General features: G+C 39.1%; 2 protein-coding genes across 8 annotated transcripts in view; one reads left to right on the top strand and one right to left on the bottom strand.

The window, feature by feature from the left end:
* Positions 1-4,141, top strand: part of WIPF3 (WAS/WASL interacting protein family member 3) — a 36,670-nt gene extending 32,529 nt beyond the window's left edge. For all 5 annotated transcript variants that reach the window (XM_027450991.3, XM_072033513.1, XM_038175739.2 and 2 more), the window contains 2 exons: positions 679-780; positions 1,683-4,141. In XM_027450991.3, coding sequence (XP_027306792.3) covers positions 679-780; positions 1,683-1,723 — 143 coding nt within the window. In that variant the 3' untranslated portion in view covers positions 1,724-4,141. The remainder of the gene's footprint in view (positions 1-678; positions 781-1,682) is intronic.
* A 2,109-nt stretch (positions 4,142-6,250) lies between these two features.
* The window catches only part of SCRN1 (secernin 1), a 32,729-nt gene continuing 22,687 nt past the window's right edge, over positions 6,251-16,292 (bottom strand). For all 3 annotated transcript variants that reach the window (XM_072033515.1, XM_072033514.1, XM_027450986.3), the window contains exons 4-9: positions 15,872-16,074; positions 12,700-12,894; positions 10,943-11,108; positions 8,468-8,648; positions 6,831-6,990; positions 6,251-6,556 (exon numbers count right to left, since the gene is read on the bottom strand). In XM_072033515.1, the coding sequence (XP_071889616.1) occupies positions 6,832-6,990; positions 8,468-8,648; positions 10,943-11,108; positions 12,700-12,894; positions 15,872-16,074 (904 nt within the window). In that variant the 3' untranslated portion in view covers positions 6,251-6,556; position 6,831. The remainder of the gene's footprint in view (positions 6,557-6,830; positions 6,991-8,467; positions 8,649-10,942; positions 11,109-12,699; positions 12,895-15,871; positions 16,075-16,292) is intronic.

The raw sequence follows: 16,292 nt of genomic DNA, 5'->3' as shown, positions 1-16,292 counted from the left end.
AATGTCATCTTAATTAGCCGTAGGTAAAGATTTTGGTACAAAAGCCTTTGTGTCTCAGACATTAAAAACTCATGCAAGTCTTTCTCATGACAACATGGTAGTATAGTTAGACTGATATAATTTTTTTTTTTTTTTACAATCCTATCCAATGAGATTTCTCTCATAAAGGCTTATTTAGAAAGGTTTTGAACCATTCAATAGACAAGAAATTGCATGCCCCACTTGCAAAATTATTTAATGTTGTGAAAAGTTGCTGTGCTGTGCTTACACCACTATTCTTTAAAACAGTTCACAGACATTTTGTGGCTTCAACTCTATATAGCAAAATCTGCTATGAACTACTTCTGTGGTCTAATGAATTGGCCATTCATTCTTGCTAAATTGCTTGAAAACCACCTAGGAATACATCTATTACCACAACATCATCAATGAAGAAAACTGGAACAGCAGCCAGAAGCTTGACTTCAGTTAGTACCAGGCAGTGTTTGTAATTAAGCCTGAAAACTTGGATGGCTTACAAGCTGGATAGCTCAAGGTTGTTTATCTGGAGTAAGCCACTCAGATATCAATTCTAAGGGAAAGTGAGTCAGCAGTTTTCATTGAAATTAGTTGTGGCGATTTTATTTTTTTAATCTCTCTCTAAGAGCGACTAATATTTGTTTCCCTGAAACTTCCCAGATGACTTTGAATCTAAATTTACTTTCCATTCTGTGGAGGACTTCCCCCCACCTGAGGAATTCAAGCCATTTCAGAAAATATATCCCAGCAAGATACCTAGAGGTAAGTATATAAATATGAGAATGTCAGATAGTTATCAAATAGCATTTAAAATGAGGAGAGAAAATAAAGAACAGAAACCAGCAATAAAACATGAAAAGCTGGGTTGGAAGCATAGGCATAGACTGAGATTTGTTACGGTGGTAATGGAAACCAAAGATGCAATGAAAAGCACTTTGTTACTACAAAGTCTTAGTAGCAAAAAATAAAATGTTGGCTTGACGTACAATTTGTTCTTTAGATTGTTGAATTTGTGGAGCCCTGAAGTTGAAATCAATGATCCCATAGACAGACTTAGCCTGCTACTGAGTTGTTTTATCTGTTTATGAACTTGTGAAAGGTGACTTCTATCATGACTTCAATCATTGTCTGGATTTAAATTCTTTGCAAGGTGTTTTAATGCACCTGAACAACTAAGACTTTGTACCTGAACCTTAGCAGGAAAGTAGTGACTGACTGAACCTTGCTTTGTTTTAGTTTAAGTTAGAATCTTGGTGTCAGGTCTCCGTAAGAGCAGGAATTCACCTATCCAGCTTTGAAAACTGGTAGTTGAAGTTGCTGAAAGATCTCATGCCCCTGTTCTGCTTTTTATGAAACCCAGTATTTTCTGCGTTATTAGCTTGGCTATTTATCTTCAGGTTGTCATTATTTTTGTTTCCATGCTAATGTACTTTGCATGACATTTCATAGCAGCTTAAGCCAGTCCAAATTATCTGCTATATGATCTGACTTTTTTTACTGAAGAGTTACAGAGCATGAGCAATATATATCATCAGTCCAAGGGTAGGTGATAAACATAACGTCCCTGAGTTAGGTTGTTTAAACTGCCGTAGAACTACATCACAAATTCATTCCTAACATATGTATCTATCTCCTCTGAATGAACCTGTCCTTTGTATTTGCAGATCCCTCTAAAAATCCACCATTAAGAACACACGTGAGATGAGAAGAGTCATTCTGATGCTTTCTGGATTGGTATTAAAAATGGAGAACATCAGGATAATACATGAAAACAGAAGGGGTCCCATTACAGTGGCAAAGATAATTGAATCACAAGTGCTGCAATGTTAACACTTTTTATAAACTGGAAGAGAGATGTAAATGATACTTTCTGAAGTACTTCGTGGCCTACATACCACAAGAATGTTAGCACAGGCTTTTAAATATTGTATATATGTGGATATTTTTTAAGCAAAGAAGCATAAAATTTAAATTCTTTATATAGTTCAAACAATTCTTATCATGCTGACAGTTATTACCTCAAAGAATACTTTTTTTGCATGATGTACTTGTAATTCATCTTCCCCTTCCATCTTTAAGTATTTTTGAAATGCTCCAGTTATTATTCAGATATGTTTCAATGAACTGTCTGAAAATAATGACTCTTTTAGTCCCTTCTTATGTTTCTTCACTTCTTGTATTCTGCATATCCTCAGACTGAGCAGAATGGCACTTTCATGAACAGGCAGGTCCACAATCCTCTTCTCATCAGGCATGAAGAGGAAGGAGATGATAATGGGTTGTGGCTGCTCTTGAGCCTACCTCTACTGATTACAGATCCTTATAGGATAGCGAACATGTCTGAAGAAGCCCAGATGGGTGGGGTGCCTATGGACCTGACAAAGACAACAGAACTTCTTCAAACTGGACAAAGATGAAGTTGTTCTACTGTAAGCAAAAAATGGTGGATGTGAATGCACATGCTGTCAAGTGTATACGTATGGGCACGTGTCCTATGTTTTCAAGCTGGCAAAGTGCATATTATTAACCATTTGTGTGACAGATTCTCTGTACCCAGCAATTAGGAGGCCTTGAGATCATTTAAAGTTGCATACATTGTAAGTAGGCAAGAAGAGCTTTGATTTTTCACCCATAGCAGCAGTAAGGATGCATTGTCCAAAAAAGACTATATAGAATAAGGAGTCCCTAAAGTGGTGGTTCCCTTGAGTTCAGTTGGTTGAAAAAAAATAAACCAGCCAGGGAAGAGACTTGAGATTCTACTTTTAATGTGAAGCTGTAGTGAGGTGTTTGGATCACTGATGTTCAGACCATCAGATGTCTGCTTCCAGGAAGAATTATACAAATGCAACATTTCAGTGCGTTAGGAGGAATGTTGCCAGTAGCTTCTGGGATGGGAAAGCTCAGCAAAGGGCCAGTAAGATGATGAAGGGACTGCAGCACCTCTCCTGTGAGGAAAGGCTGAGAGAGCTGGGACTGCTCTGCCAGGATCTCATTGTACATAAATATCTGAAAGGAGGGTGCAGAGAGGACAGAGCGAGGCTCTTTTCAGTGGTGCCCAGTGCCAGGACCAGAGGCAATGCACACAACCTGGAATACAGGTTGTTCTGTCTGAACATAATGAAACACCTTTTTATGGTGCAGGTGACTGAGCACTGGCACAGGTTGCCCAGAGAGGTTGTGGAGTCTCCCTCCTTGGAGCTATTGGAATGGCTCCACGTGGCCTGGGCAACCTGCTGAAGGTGGCCTTGCTTGAGCAGGGGTGGGGGTGGACCAGATGACCTCCTGAGGTCTGTTCCATCTTCACCCATTCTGTAATTTCCCCATCTTACAGTTTAATTGGGTTCAGCAGCTTGAATAATTGCACTGCTATTCCGGCCTAACAGCCAGGCTAATTATAGTTACTGTAATATTTATTTATATAAGTACCATAATTCCTCTCATCTGCAGCTGTCAAAGTGTTTTTGTATAGATGGTAGGTGAAGATCCTTCCTCATGGCAATGCCTTTGTGCAACAGTATTTGGAAAAGAAAGGTAACTACATCCCTGCATAGCTCTGCTTTTCTCTTAGTTCTTGCAACGGCTTGGTTATGTTGAGACTCCTACTCCCCGCCCCACATGCATTCTTATGGTGTGGTGATGGTGTAAGGGTAAGAAGCATTTGAAACTCTTGCCTAGAAGGCTCCAAAGAAGCACCATTAGTCTTTTACTAGCCTATTATGATACCTTGTTGTTCTTCATGTGAAAAGAAAAACAAAATAGTGATGCTTTGACCAGTACTTACTGCCACCAGTATTACAGTTACTTGATAAGTATGCATGAGTTCAGTAATAAACAGGGGTCAGCATATATATTGCTTCTCAAAAAAGTGGGAAAGTTTAATACTGCTTTAAAGAATATTTTGTTATATTGTTATTAAAGGTTGATGTATGGCTAGTTCTCACCTGTTCTGCAACTTGTGTATACCTCTGTAATAAGTACCTTCTAAGGATTTTTAAGCTATTTAATGGTCAGACCACATGCCAGAAGATATCTAACAAAACAAAATTTATTTCTGTTTTTATTTTGATTAGGGTGTTTTAGAAAGAAACATCTTTTAGAGATTAAACTACAAAGCCTGTGCATATTTGTAAGTGTTGGTGTAGTGTTATTTCATACGTATTAAATCCTTGTTGTTCAAGATCCATGGAAGCTTCAGAAGTTCCCAGTACTTGGATGTACAGAGAATGACATGAACTATCCCACAGCTGCGCTCAACACCACTGGAACTTTCAGGCCATGGGGGTGCTCTCGTTTTCTCAGAGTTGTAGGACTAGTGACTGCCCCTAAGCATGTTGCTGTAACCCAGTTGGTTGTTTTCTGGTTTTGTTTTGTGTTTTTTTTAATTTACTACCTAGTAGCTTGCTTCTGCTTCAGCTCTTAAAAACAGTGTCTGGATCACTGTGCTCAAAACATTTTTTTTCTGTTGTAAAAACTCTTCCCAGTAAGGACAAACTCCCACAAGATAATTGCAGATCTGTTTCTTCAAGTGGGCAAATATTACATTTCTAGCAGGAACACGGTCTTTTTCTATTTTGCCTCCCTCCCACCTCTAAACTTCCAGAGAACTGAGCTGCAAAAAGAGCTGTGTGAAATGGTGTATCTTAATCTCTGCCCTCTAGCTGAGAGAAGTATTTTATTCATTGTCCCTTTGTTCACAAACATTCAGCTACTCCTTTTATGACACAAAGCATTCAGCAAGCACCAGCGACAGAAGCAGCTTTGAAGTTCAGCTTGGCGGGTGTGTGAAGGGTACTTTGATTAGGAATAACTTCATTCAAAGCACCCACAAGTGGATTTCATGGGAAATCCATTTACTTGAGTTGTCATCATGTTGTTCTTTCATGTTCTTCATCCACTGCAATACTCACTGAAATTAATTGTGCTCCTTGCAGTCTCTGCTCTATCAAGGAAGAGACAAGTTTTAGGTTTACTTGCCTATTTTCTCCTTCCCTTGTCTCCAGTTTTATAATACCTAGGCCCAGGAGCTGAAATGAGGGAGAAAGACCTGGCCAGGTAGAGCTGCTCCTATAATAGAGCCTGGGAGGATTACAGCATGAATGGGAAGATAATTACATGGGCCATGAGAGAAAATGCTTTCACATTTGTTTTACGTAAGTGAAAAGGCCTACTGTTTTCTTCTCTGATTATCAGCTGTCATATAAAGCAATACCAAGGTAATGAGTAGAACAATTTCAAAAAATCACAGAAGCTAGTGTGTCAATATTACAATGTCCTTAATTTCGGTTTCAATTTCAGGTGTTTCTGCATCCTGAGGAGCTTTTTTTTTTTAATACAAATGTCTGGTTCATCACTGTCCCCTTCCCTAAACAGTGAAGAATTTTAATGCCATATGCTAACTTCTATTTATTAAAAACATGGACTTCTCTGTCACTCCTGTTAAAACAACTGTCTTAATATGACACAGGAACCAATGTTTACCGGTTTAATTCTTAAAATATTTGCCCCATCTCACTTCTAGAAGAAGAAAATACACAAAAAGTAGGTCTGTCTGTAAGACTGCCAAGTCTCAAGCATGCTGCAGAACTGCATGTCACAGAAGGAAGCATAAAGATGCCCATTTCTAAGATTAACCAGGCCCATAGGTAAGCCAGGGGTACTTAATGGATTCATCAGCTGTGTACGCTCATCACTGAGATCACCTGTAGCTGTACCTTAGTACAAAGGCAGAAAGAGGGAGAACAGACAGTTTTTGATCAATTTCTTCCCCCCAAAATATTCTAAACGCATAGCTTGTATATAAATACAGCATCTTATTAACAGTGTCATTAGAGCCAATAGGTTATGTGTAAATGTCTTAGGCGTTCAGCCTGGCTCTGTATTGCAGTACTCAGCACCAGGGCAGTAGCCAGGTACAAACACACAAAGTTTCTGAAGCTGGGAGCAGGCAAAGGCAAAACTTATCCTGGGGAACCCAATTCTGGTCATTTGCACAGGCCCAGTGTCAGATGCTGGATCACTGTTACCAGATACACCAGTACAAGACCAGTACAGCAAACTCAAGAAGCAGGACTTACCTTCCTGCCTCCCCTCAAAACTGGGATTTCAACTCTACCATTCTTTGTATGAATTAGCAAGAAGAGAAAAATGCAAGTCAGCTTTGCTGCAAGCCTAGACCTGAGCAGCAGAGGAAAAAAACAGATTGCTTTCAATGACAATATGGTAGTTATCCTGATGAAGTTAATCTTTGCTTTAATTGGTTGCCCAACATACATATTTAAACATTCTGTACTAAATTAGCCAGCATGCACACAGTAATTGGACCAGTCAGTGATTTTCTCCTTTCACTATATACATACACAAACAGGAACGCCACAAGATTGGACAAAGGAAAGCAATTTGTTAACCAGATATAGCTAGCAAGTAACATTTTTTCCTCTAGAAATTTTTTTCCTGCAAATTCACAAGTGTGAAGACTTTCTTTCAAGGCTTGAAGAACTTTGCAGTCTTCCTGTGAAAAGGCTAACAGTAGCCACTGTAGCTGAAACGAGATAAAATTGGTTTAAAATCCATTCCAAGCAACAGTGAAATTGAAAAAAAGTATATGAATGTCTGCAATGTAATATAGGGGATAGGGTCTTGAGGCAATTCAGTTAGATGCACTGAAGTGGAGAGGTGGCTTTGGACCTAATTCTGAACACCCTTAACTTTGTCTAAAAGAGGAAGAGGATGATCAGAATTGGATCCAACATTATGTGTTCACTGACACCTGGCACCAGAAACTCAGCATCGAAAGAATTAAAATGTTTGCTTACTTCATTTGAAGAACTTTAGTTCTGTGTCAACACAGTCATAGAAAAGATCCACTACTTCAGCAGGATCCAGAATCTCTGTACGAGTAAGGATATCTTCCATTGCTTCTAAGCCTTGTTTTTCGAGGTCTAACATAATCCTCATCAGTTTCTGGCCCTTATCCTAAATGCACAAAACAATCAAACTGAATTAACCAGTAAACCAGCTCATTAAAGTATTTACTGATCTTTTCTGTTGCAAAGATCTTTTCAAGTATTTTTAAAAATAGAAGTCTTTTTAAATAAAAATAATTTCTGTTAATACCTTTTTGAATGGTCAAAGGCTAAAAGGAACAGTGCTGGATACTTCATGCATTACAAACAATAAACAAGAAGCAGTTGCAAAGTTTAAAGCATAGAAGGAAGATGAGGTGAAAGATGGACAGAGGAAAAGGTTATAGACATGAGAAAGAAGTAGAGCAAATTCTTAAGCTTGCAAACCAGTGAACAACTCTATATGAAGATGGCTATCTGACTAGAAGCCCTGATGATTGTAGAGATCATGGTGTGCACATGTGTATCCCTCATCATCACCTATAAGACGGTCATTAGATCTGAAGTGATGCATAATACGACAGCAGTAAGAATCCAGAGAGCAGGGAAGGCTTCATCTATCATCCTAGCTTACTTTTCTTCATGTTGATGGGCAGGAAATACACTCCTGAAGAAGGTGTCATTTTGTGTTATTCAGATGTTACTTCAAGCCCTCCCCCCACTTTGTTTTTTTAATTTAATAGAGACACGCTGTTTGTTTTGCCTGCAGCTTTCAAAATTGAATTCCAGAAACAAAAGCTGTTTAGAATGAGTGACGGTTCAGAGCCTTCCAGGATTTATACTGGCATTTGTGCAGAAAGAGCAGGGCACCTCAGGTGCTTTAGGCTCTCACATGTTCAGTTATCATAGCATGAAACCTCACTGAAAGCACATTTCCTTCTTAACCCAACTTTTGGTGCCACGCTTTATTTTAATAGGGAAGAGTTCACAGGATACTAATATACTCTTCTCTAGATCTTCCCTAAATCAGCATCTCACATAGCAGACTTAACTGAAAGCTATGGAAGACAGCTGTAATAGCGAGTCAGTATTACCACAGAGGTCACAGAGCTTAAACTGAACCATTCCAAGAGATTTAAACTACATCTAGCCAAAACTACATAAAAACAAAGATCATACTGACAGAGGTTACCCCTGTTTCCTTAATGAACAGGTTTGAACGAACGCTGTTATGATCTTAGCAAGACCCTGACCTATGTAAATATGCAAAGTTGACCCTGCTGCAGAGGAAAACTGCAGAAAAACAAGTCCTCTGTGAAGGAATGTACAGCATGACTATGTGGGTCTTCCACAACTTGCCTGAAATACCAATACCGGCACGACCTGGTGATCCCTCTCTGTTTTACTTCCTCCTCCCCGTATATCCAGACACCATTATACAATGCAAAGATACCTGGTATTTTAAATTCACATCACAACTGTTTTAAGAAAGGAGAGTGGAGTGTAAAACCTTTGTGGTGCCCCATCTCAAACAAAGCCATTATCAGCAGAGAGGTTTAAGGAACTCTCTACAAGATTATAAAATTCCCAGGTCCCACAGTTCTTACCTGATCACTCTCAAGGAGAGACCGGGCCCATTCGTGTGCCTTGTACAATTCATGCCTGCGATCAGGTTTCTCCTGGAATCGAGGTATCTTTTTAGCAGGATCATCATCACCAAAAGAAGGGGACTGGACTTTTGGTACTAATTTTACGTCATCAACAAAAATAAAGGGTTTAAATATGGACCTGAAATAAATGAGAATTACTGCTGGTAGTAATCAGACAGATTTTATATACATGACTCAAATGTTCCCCAGCCTATTTTAAAACAGATATGAGAAAGCATGGGTAATCCCTCTACACCATCCACAAACTCGTTTAGGGAGTTGGTACTGCCCAGAAGCAAAATAAATCTCCATGCGTTAAAAAGAAATGTAGGTTTGCCAATTATTGTAAAACTTCATTATCCCATTTTAGCTATAGATTTCTTTGGTCTCCTTCATGCCAGTTCTGCTACATCAGCACTGTATTTTCCTCTCCAATTTTTTGTTGAACATACCTCCGCATTTGACCTCACTTCAGCTTTTTCTCCTCTGTTCACCTAGCCATCTCTCATTCTCCCCCAGACATAATTTCCATTAAAATCACACATACACATTTGTGTGGAGCAGGGACGATCACACAGCTCGCTCAGTATGAGAGGATTTGGCATACAACCAGCAACACTTAAGAATTTTATGTTAGGTGGGAAAAAAAAAGACACAGCTACTAATATTATGACACATCACTAGCAACTCCAGTATTAAATTTGGATCTGAACTCCAGAGAGAGGGGAAAAATAAATAAAACCAACTACCCAGGATCTTAATTCCTGAGAATCTGAGAGGAGGAGGTATTCTCAAATGCACAGAGAAACTGCCTTCCCTTTTAGACGCACATTAAACCTGTACCCTGCATTCCACAGAGAAGCTGCCAGAAGTGCAAGACTTCTGCAAAAATATGCTAATAACTGCTGCCTGAATACAGTCAGTGGGTTCATTACCGCTACCCGATCCATCACTGTCATGAAGCCTTGTCGACTGCGAATTAGTATGACTCTCTACCTGCAGTTAAAATAGTGTTTTGTTTTGTTTTTTAATACAAGTATAAAATAAAAACAAGAAAGGTCTCTAAAGTTACTTTTACAGACAGACTTTCATTCTTTTGAAAGGAAAGAAATCCCACCAAAACAATTTGAAACTTTGCTCCATTTTATCCCAAATGATTTGTATCAAGTCAAAGAAAAGTTCTGGAAAGCAAACTTAAACTTCTTTCTCAATCCTAAGTGTCTGAGTTGCATCATGCAAGGTGGTGAGAAGTCCTCTGGGTTTGGATGACTTCTGTAGCACTTGTTAGCACCTGATGCTAACTACCAGTCCTACAGGAATGACTGTCAGCTGTTCAAGGGCACCGTTTTCTCCTCCCCATAACTGCTTTACCTCAATGCAAGTGGCAGATCTCCTGAATAACTGCAAGTGGTTTAGTTTAATTTCTGTGAATCCCAGGTGGATTCTGCTTAAAACACAAGATAATTCATTAGTTCTCTGATGATCTGGCCCATGAGTTCCCTCATGTTTTCAGACGCTTTCAACTAGAGAAGACAACATTAAAGAAATGGAAATTGTCCCTCCAATAAAAGATATTTGGGGTAACTGAGGGTTGCAGTAGTTCTGCTCTGTTAACTTTTTTTGATACCATACAAGGCTACCTAGGGCACACACCCCTCTTTGCTAGCTAGGCACTTTATTTGTTGCAATTTTACACCCACCTATTCAAGAGAGATGACTGAAATGGTCCAAGAACTTACTGTCTCAACAAGAATCCAGCTGCCAAGCAATCACTTTGGAGCAGTACTTTCTGGGTCCTCCCGAAATTGTGCTTGTTCTAGAAGCTTTGAATTCAGGCAAGATTCCAGATCTGGCCATTCAACCCAGTGGTGTCCATTCATTAACGAGCCTCTCTGTTAGACAGGCACAGTGGTGTCCCAGCCATAGCCACATCTTCTCTTGACCTGGTGCCCCTCTAACACTTTCCTTCCTCTCTCAACCTAAGGTGACTTGTAGAGGAGGCAGCAAAGAGCCCTTTCGGCAGCAAGAAGTTGCTTCAGTCAGTGAGAGCTCTTTTAATACAAAACAGACCACACACGTCTTGCCTATTCTGTACATGAAGGGAATAATTCCACCTTGGCTTTCATAGGAAAGGAAGTGCAGTAAAGTGGACCTTCCTATTAGCTACTAAAAAGTGACAATAATTATTTCTCAAGGTGCCTTTGTGTGACCGTAATTCAGGATTTTTCTAGGGTTCAGCACAACCCTATGGTTTCCTTCAGATTTCCATTTTGAGAATCTTGTTGGTATGGCTCAGAAGGCCTCTGGGAAACAGGACGGGATGGCATATAGATGCTTCTTTATTCAATTCCAATTCTGATAACAGGACTTGTTTAATATCTTTCAGCCCACCGTCTACTCTGCACCCAGGGGACCCCCAGTGCTGTAGCTTACCTTGAAGGGTCCGGCGTGCCAGTGAAGTAATGAACACAAGGAAAACTAGGGTCCTGAGGCAGAACAGACACTATGCTAGCTGTAGTAAGGAAAGATTCAGAGTCCACACAGACACCACTATCCTTGTCACGCAGCACATCAATCATAGTTTGTGCAGAAACGTCACCTATATGAAGGGAAAGAAAATTCCTGTGTGTTTGGTGGCTTGGATCCCAGGGAAAGATTTTAGCCTGAATAGGCTTTGACATAGTATGACCAGCAACACTTAGCATGAGCAAATTCCAGTTAACAGTTTCTATTTTAACAATGTAAATGAGAACAAAGTTGCCTACTAGTCCTACTAGTAAAAGAGAACAGTAGGGAGCTTTAATTAGGCGTTACAATTACTAGATAGGGAGAAATCTCATTAAAAAGGTATTTTTCAGGAAGAAGGCCATTATGTCTGTAATATTGCTTCAGCAATCACTGTGAACAGACTACTTGCAGAAAATACCCATTTTCCTCTACGACACTACCCAAGTCCAGGCACAATGGTAGCACCCTGATCTTCTACTTCTCTATTTCCATCAGCTCTCAGTCAAAACTTTGAACCATCATCTCACGCTCCTTGTATCTTACAGCAGCAGATCTAGACACTGAGATCTTTCCCCAAACCACGATCTGCAAGAATCCCCTGTTCTCATGGTATTTCCTGTATGTGTCTTATCACAACGGTCTCCCCATGGCACCTCCACATCACCTTGTGCTATTCCCTGGCAGGTAGGGCCTCTTTCCACAGCAGCTTCCTAAACCTCACCCTTCCATGCATGAGTGCCTCAGTCCACCTGAAGACATGGAATGACCCAGCAGGTCTGCAATTTGCAGCCATAGCCATCTGTCCATCAAGATCCTCAGGCCTTCCAGTGCTAAAATCCAGGTTTATTAAGGCCTGTCACTTATGGCCCTTCTCACTCATTTTTATCTGCCTCTTATACACCAACTATGCTCCAAGTAATTCTATAATGTTAGCAGGAACATTACAATAAGCATTTCATCTCTACACTCTTCTTGACGTTTGCCAATACATGAAAACGCTAATAAATAAAATTCACGTTTTTAATACATGATTTTTTATAAAGATAATTTGCACCATTTTTCATGAAGAAAAGCACTCCTGCAGGCTTGTCATATTCCAGCTATTTTAGCCAGCTACAGTCATTAATTTTGGTGTGGAAATAAACCCTTCCTGTGACTGAAGGCAGTTGGCACGTTGTCTGTTCTGGTAACTTTGTTCTGCTCAACAATGAAAAAAGGACTTCAGTTTGCAACTGAATAGTGTTTCTCTGCTTAAACTATCACCTGAATTCTTTCCCCAAAAGCTTAAGCAAACCTCCCAAAATGTAGCATCCACTGAGATCAAGCTTTCATACAGCGGGCCATTTTTTTTAATCCTATATTTATGATATTAGGCAGGGCCATTATATTTGCACCAAAGAACAAATATCGTGGCACATCATGCACGCTAGAATAACAGCAAAGTAAGTTATTTTTTAACTGGCATCATGATTTGAAACAAACTTTTGAGTGACATTAACAGTTTCATCCTAAATTGTGGTAAGTTTAGGAACAGTCTTCAGTTCTGGCCTTCCTTTCCACATGGTTTACAAGTAGAAGTAGGTATTCTCCTCAGCCACTTGTAGTTCTGGACAGAATGGTGGAAAGGAGGTAATAGTGACTACAAATCCTGCTGCACATGCAGAAAAATGGTTCACGCTTACCACCTTGCTTTTCCAGGCTCTCCCTGCCAGAACAGCAGGCTAAATGGTCATCAGCAAGAGAGAACACTTCAGAAAAATTGAAGTCTGTGTCTTCATTCCACCAGCCTTGACTTCTCACATAATTCCTCAGTTCAGGATGTTCAGCATCAATTTTTGTAGTTAATGAAAGCTGATTGCAAATGCATTTCACTCCCTCTATTGGAAGAGCCACAAATTAGAAGAAAGTGTTAATACAGTTCTTATGGGAGAAGCTAGAAGGACAAAGTAATTGCAATTAGGAAACAAATCAAACCATCAGTTAGTATACACATTTAACACAACCACCTAACTACACATACACAGTCACCGTTCACATTGCAGAGCTTGGTTCTCTGTACCCTATGTAGGTAGTTACACTACTATGTGATCAGTAGTGTTATTTAGTAAGATTATAGGTTCACAATTCCTCTGTACCTTGCACATTCTGAAGTAAGAGGTCTCCCAATTCCAGAAGACAGACAAAACACTGAGAAGATGCCAGCCTTATATATTCACCAGTGGTGTATTCCACTGCCGCAACAAGATTTGAGGTCTAATTTGATTTCAAAACATATTTCAACCTGGCTGCATTTAGATTAATGAATCCTCCTTGCCCCCAAAACCAATAATTTAATTTGGAAAACGTTTTAAAAAGCTTACTGATTACTTTAAGCTTCCCAATTGAAAAACAATTTTATTGTAAGCAGCAAAAGATAGGCTTAAGCTATAGAAGTTCATTTTTAATCTTAATTTTTAAAATGGCCTGAAGTAAAAGGAAAGTGCAAGCAACCTTCAAAGGATATTAAAGCATTTGTTGCTTTTTTTTTTTTTTATAATTAGCTTTTTTCAACAACACTGCAGTGCTTATATCCGTACATCTACAGCATGACTAACAAACAGTGGCTGCTGCAGCTGTTCCTCAGAGAGCATAAAGTAAATGCATTGAAAGCCAGGGAAAGAGCTGATAAAGGAAATCTGTAAACTAAAATAAAACCAGATTATGGAATTTGGCACAAGGTTTTTCTGAAACAGAAACCAAAGAAGTATTTCTGAAAATTATTAATACTGCCTTCCACGAAAGCTTGCCCTGCTAACATCCCATGCCTGAAACTTAACTAACAAGGAAGAACTTACAGTAGGAAGTTCTGTGCATCCATCTGAAGGAAAACTGCTGTCCCTCAGTTCTGATTTATATTACAGGCTCACTGACAGTTTGTTCTGACGCGCACTTTCAAACAGCATAACTTACAGAGGATTTTCTTGACTTGAGAGATAAGAATATTTGTGTTCATATCAAGCTAGTCAAACTACTCATTAAAAGCCCTTTGATTATTACATTTAATAACTTGTGTGAAATAGTATTGCATGGTTTTGATCCCCCCTGAAAAAAAGACAAGTTTATCATGCAAACTATTCTCTGTTCAGCCTGATAGGACTGATTTTAAAAGTGTTTATCCTTAAATTACTGTCAAAAAGTTGCTTGATAAACATTCACTATAAGCTTTACCGAACTACTGCAGTAATATTAGGAAAAGAAAAATTCTCAGGAGAATCAGGAAAAAAAAATTCCTTTACACTGCTGGGAAATGACATGGTTTCCCTGTTTTAACTTTTATGCATTCATGTGAAAGCTTACAAGGCATGCTTATGGTTGAAAAACAGAACCTCCTGAACAACGTATGAAATGCAAAGTTCTTACACAGACAGCACCATCCTCTTTCCTCCTGGCAGCCTCAGCAGGCTGCAGGAGATGGAAATCAGTCAGTTGAATCTGTTGCTTATAGGGGCCTCCAGAAGAGAAAAGTGCTGGTAGAAATGAGAACAGAGCTACAATATCATTTCAAAAAGCTGAAAGCTGCAGACGATGTCAACAGTTTATTTGCTGAGAAGAAACACATGAAGGTTATATATTGCTGATGCAGTTAAAAAGGCTAAGTAAAAAACACTTGAAATAGCAGCCAGGTAGGTCAACAGAAGAGGAAAGCCTGCCATCCCATAACCCTAGAAACTCCAGGAGCTGACTGTTTTCAAAAATCTGGATTTCATCAGGACAGCATTATCAATCTCCCCTGCTCTAGGTTTGGTATGCATTTGTGCTAGAAGACTTTCTCCATTTTATAGGTGTCCTTAAAATGTAAGCTTTGCTTGGCAAAGTGTCATCCCTGCAAAGGTAAGCCAGTTTGTACTTGATGGTACGAACTGACAACAGGCCATCACACAACATGACACGGCCCGGTGTTACGTCTTTGCTTTGGTACACTCAAAAAGCTAAGCCTCCCTCCCTCCCTCCCGTATCTGTTACCTCCTACTTTCAATGAAAGAGTAATAAAAAGAGAATTAAATGGATCTCAAAGCAGAGATGGTAAAAATCCTCTTACTATTTGAATCTTTTAATTCATTCAAATGTGTGCAAGGTTTAAGCTCTACTCTTATGAAAATAAAAATTCCTTCAAAACTGAAAACAACAACCCATGTTACCATAAATATACGCCTTAGATAAACATAGTACATTAAGGCAGAGCATGTGTTCTCACAAAGTTTTAAAGCAAGTCCAGCCACCAAGCCAGGAAAATTTGGAGCTCTAGCTTTATGCATACAGAAAAAGAAACTACATAATATAGAGCAGAAAACTATCGTTTTGCAGTATTAGATTAAAAAAAGTGGATATGAGGGGATAGTGCAGTGAAGCAACTGGGAGCAGACCATTCAATTTAAGACCTACATCTAAGTCCTTTTCTCAACGCTATCAGTGCTTATCCTAGCCTCTTCGCATTTTAGATTTGTAAGTAATAATTTATACATTAACTCCACTGAAAAGATTCTTGACATATTCCAAACAGTAAATTAATCTGGGAAAATATAACACTTACTAAAGATTCAAGTTTAAACATTAATAATGTTATGTAACTTATGCTGTGTACAGGTAACATACTCTTCAACTTCACAGAACCTGGCTGCGTTAACCAATGCAAATAAGCACTTAAAAGCTAGAAGTAGTACAAACATAAAAGAAGATTGAAACTGATGGTTTAATCGAACACTTGCATAAATACATTCCTTGAAGACATTACTATGAGACCGATTTTTCCAAGAAAATTCTTAATAACTACAGCTACTAATTATAAAAGAGGCTTGCTGTGTGTGATGAACCGACCTGTGATTTTTTCTGCTGCCCAGTACTTTCCAGAAGTTTCCAGTATCCAGGCTTCGTTTCTGTCCACAATCAAAAACGCACTTTGGAAAGCATGGCATGAACTCCCATCTTCATAGTAATTCCCTCCTTGTCCATGCTCTTCCAACAGAGCAACTATTACATCCAATGCTTCTCTAGCAGTTGCACCTCTTTCTAGGCCAAGTCTACATGAAAAGGGTAAAACAGATTCAAACAGACATGTAACACTGAGGTCTTTAAGTTATTCATTTTAGAACCAGATCAGTGCTGCTTTTATTTTCTACTCTGATTTCTTTATTCTCAGTATCATGATTGGCTTGTTTTGTTTGTTTGTTTTCAAATTTAATTTAAAACCCTTCAAGGAGACACCATAAAGAAGTTTTAGGATGTTTCACACCCAGAT

Source organism: Anas platyrhynchos, chromosome 2 (assembly GCF_047663525.1).
Source record: "Anas platyrhynchos isolate ZD024472 breed Pekin duck chromosome 2, IASCAAS_PekinDuck_T2T, whole genome shotgun sequence".
In the NCBI taxonomy this organism is placed as follows: Eukaryota; Metazoa; Chordata; class Aves; order Anseriformes; family Anatidae; genus Anas; species Anas platyrhynchos.
Note: the sequence above shows the minus strand (reverse complement) of the source record. Positions and strands in the feature narration are given on the sequence as shown.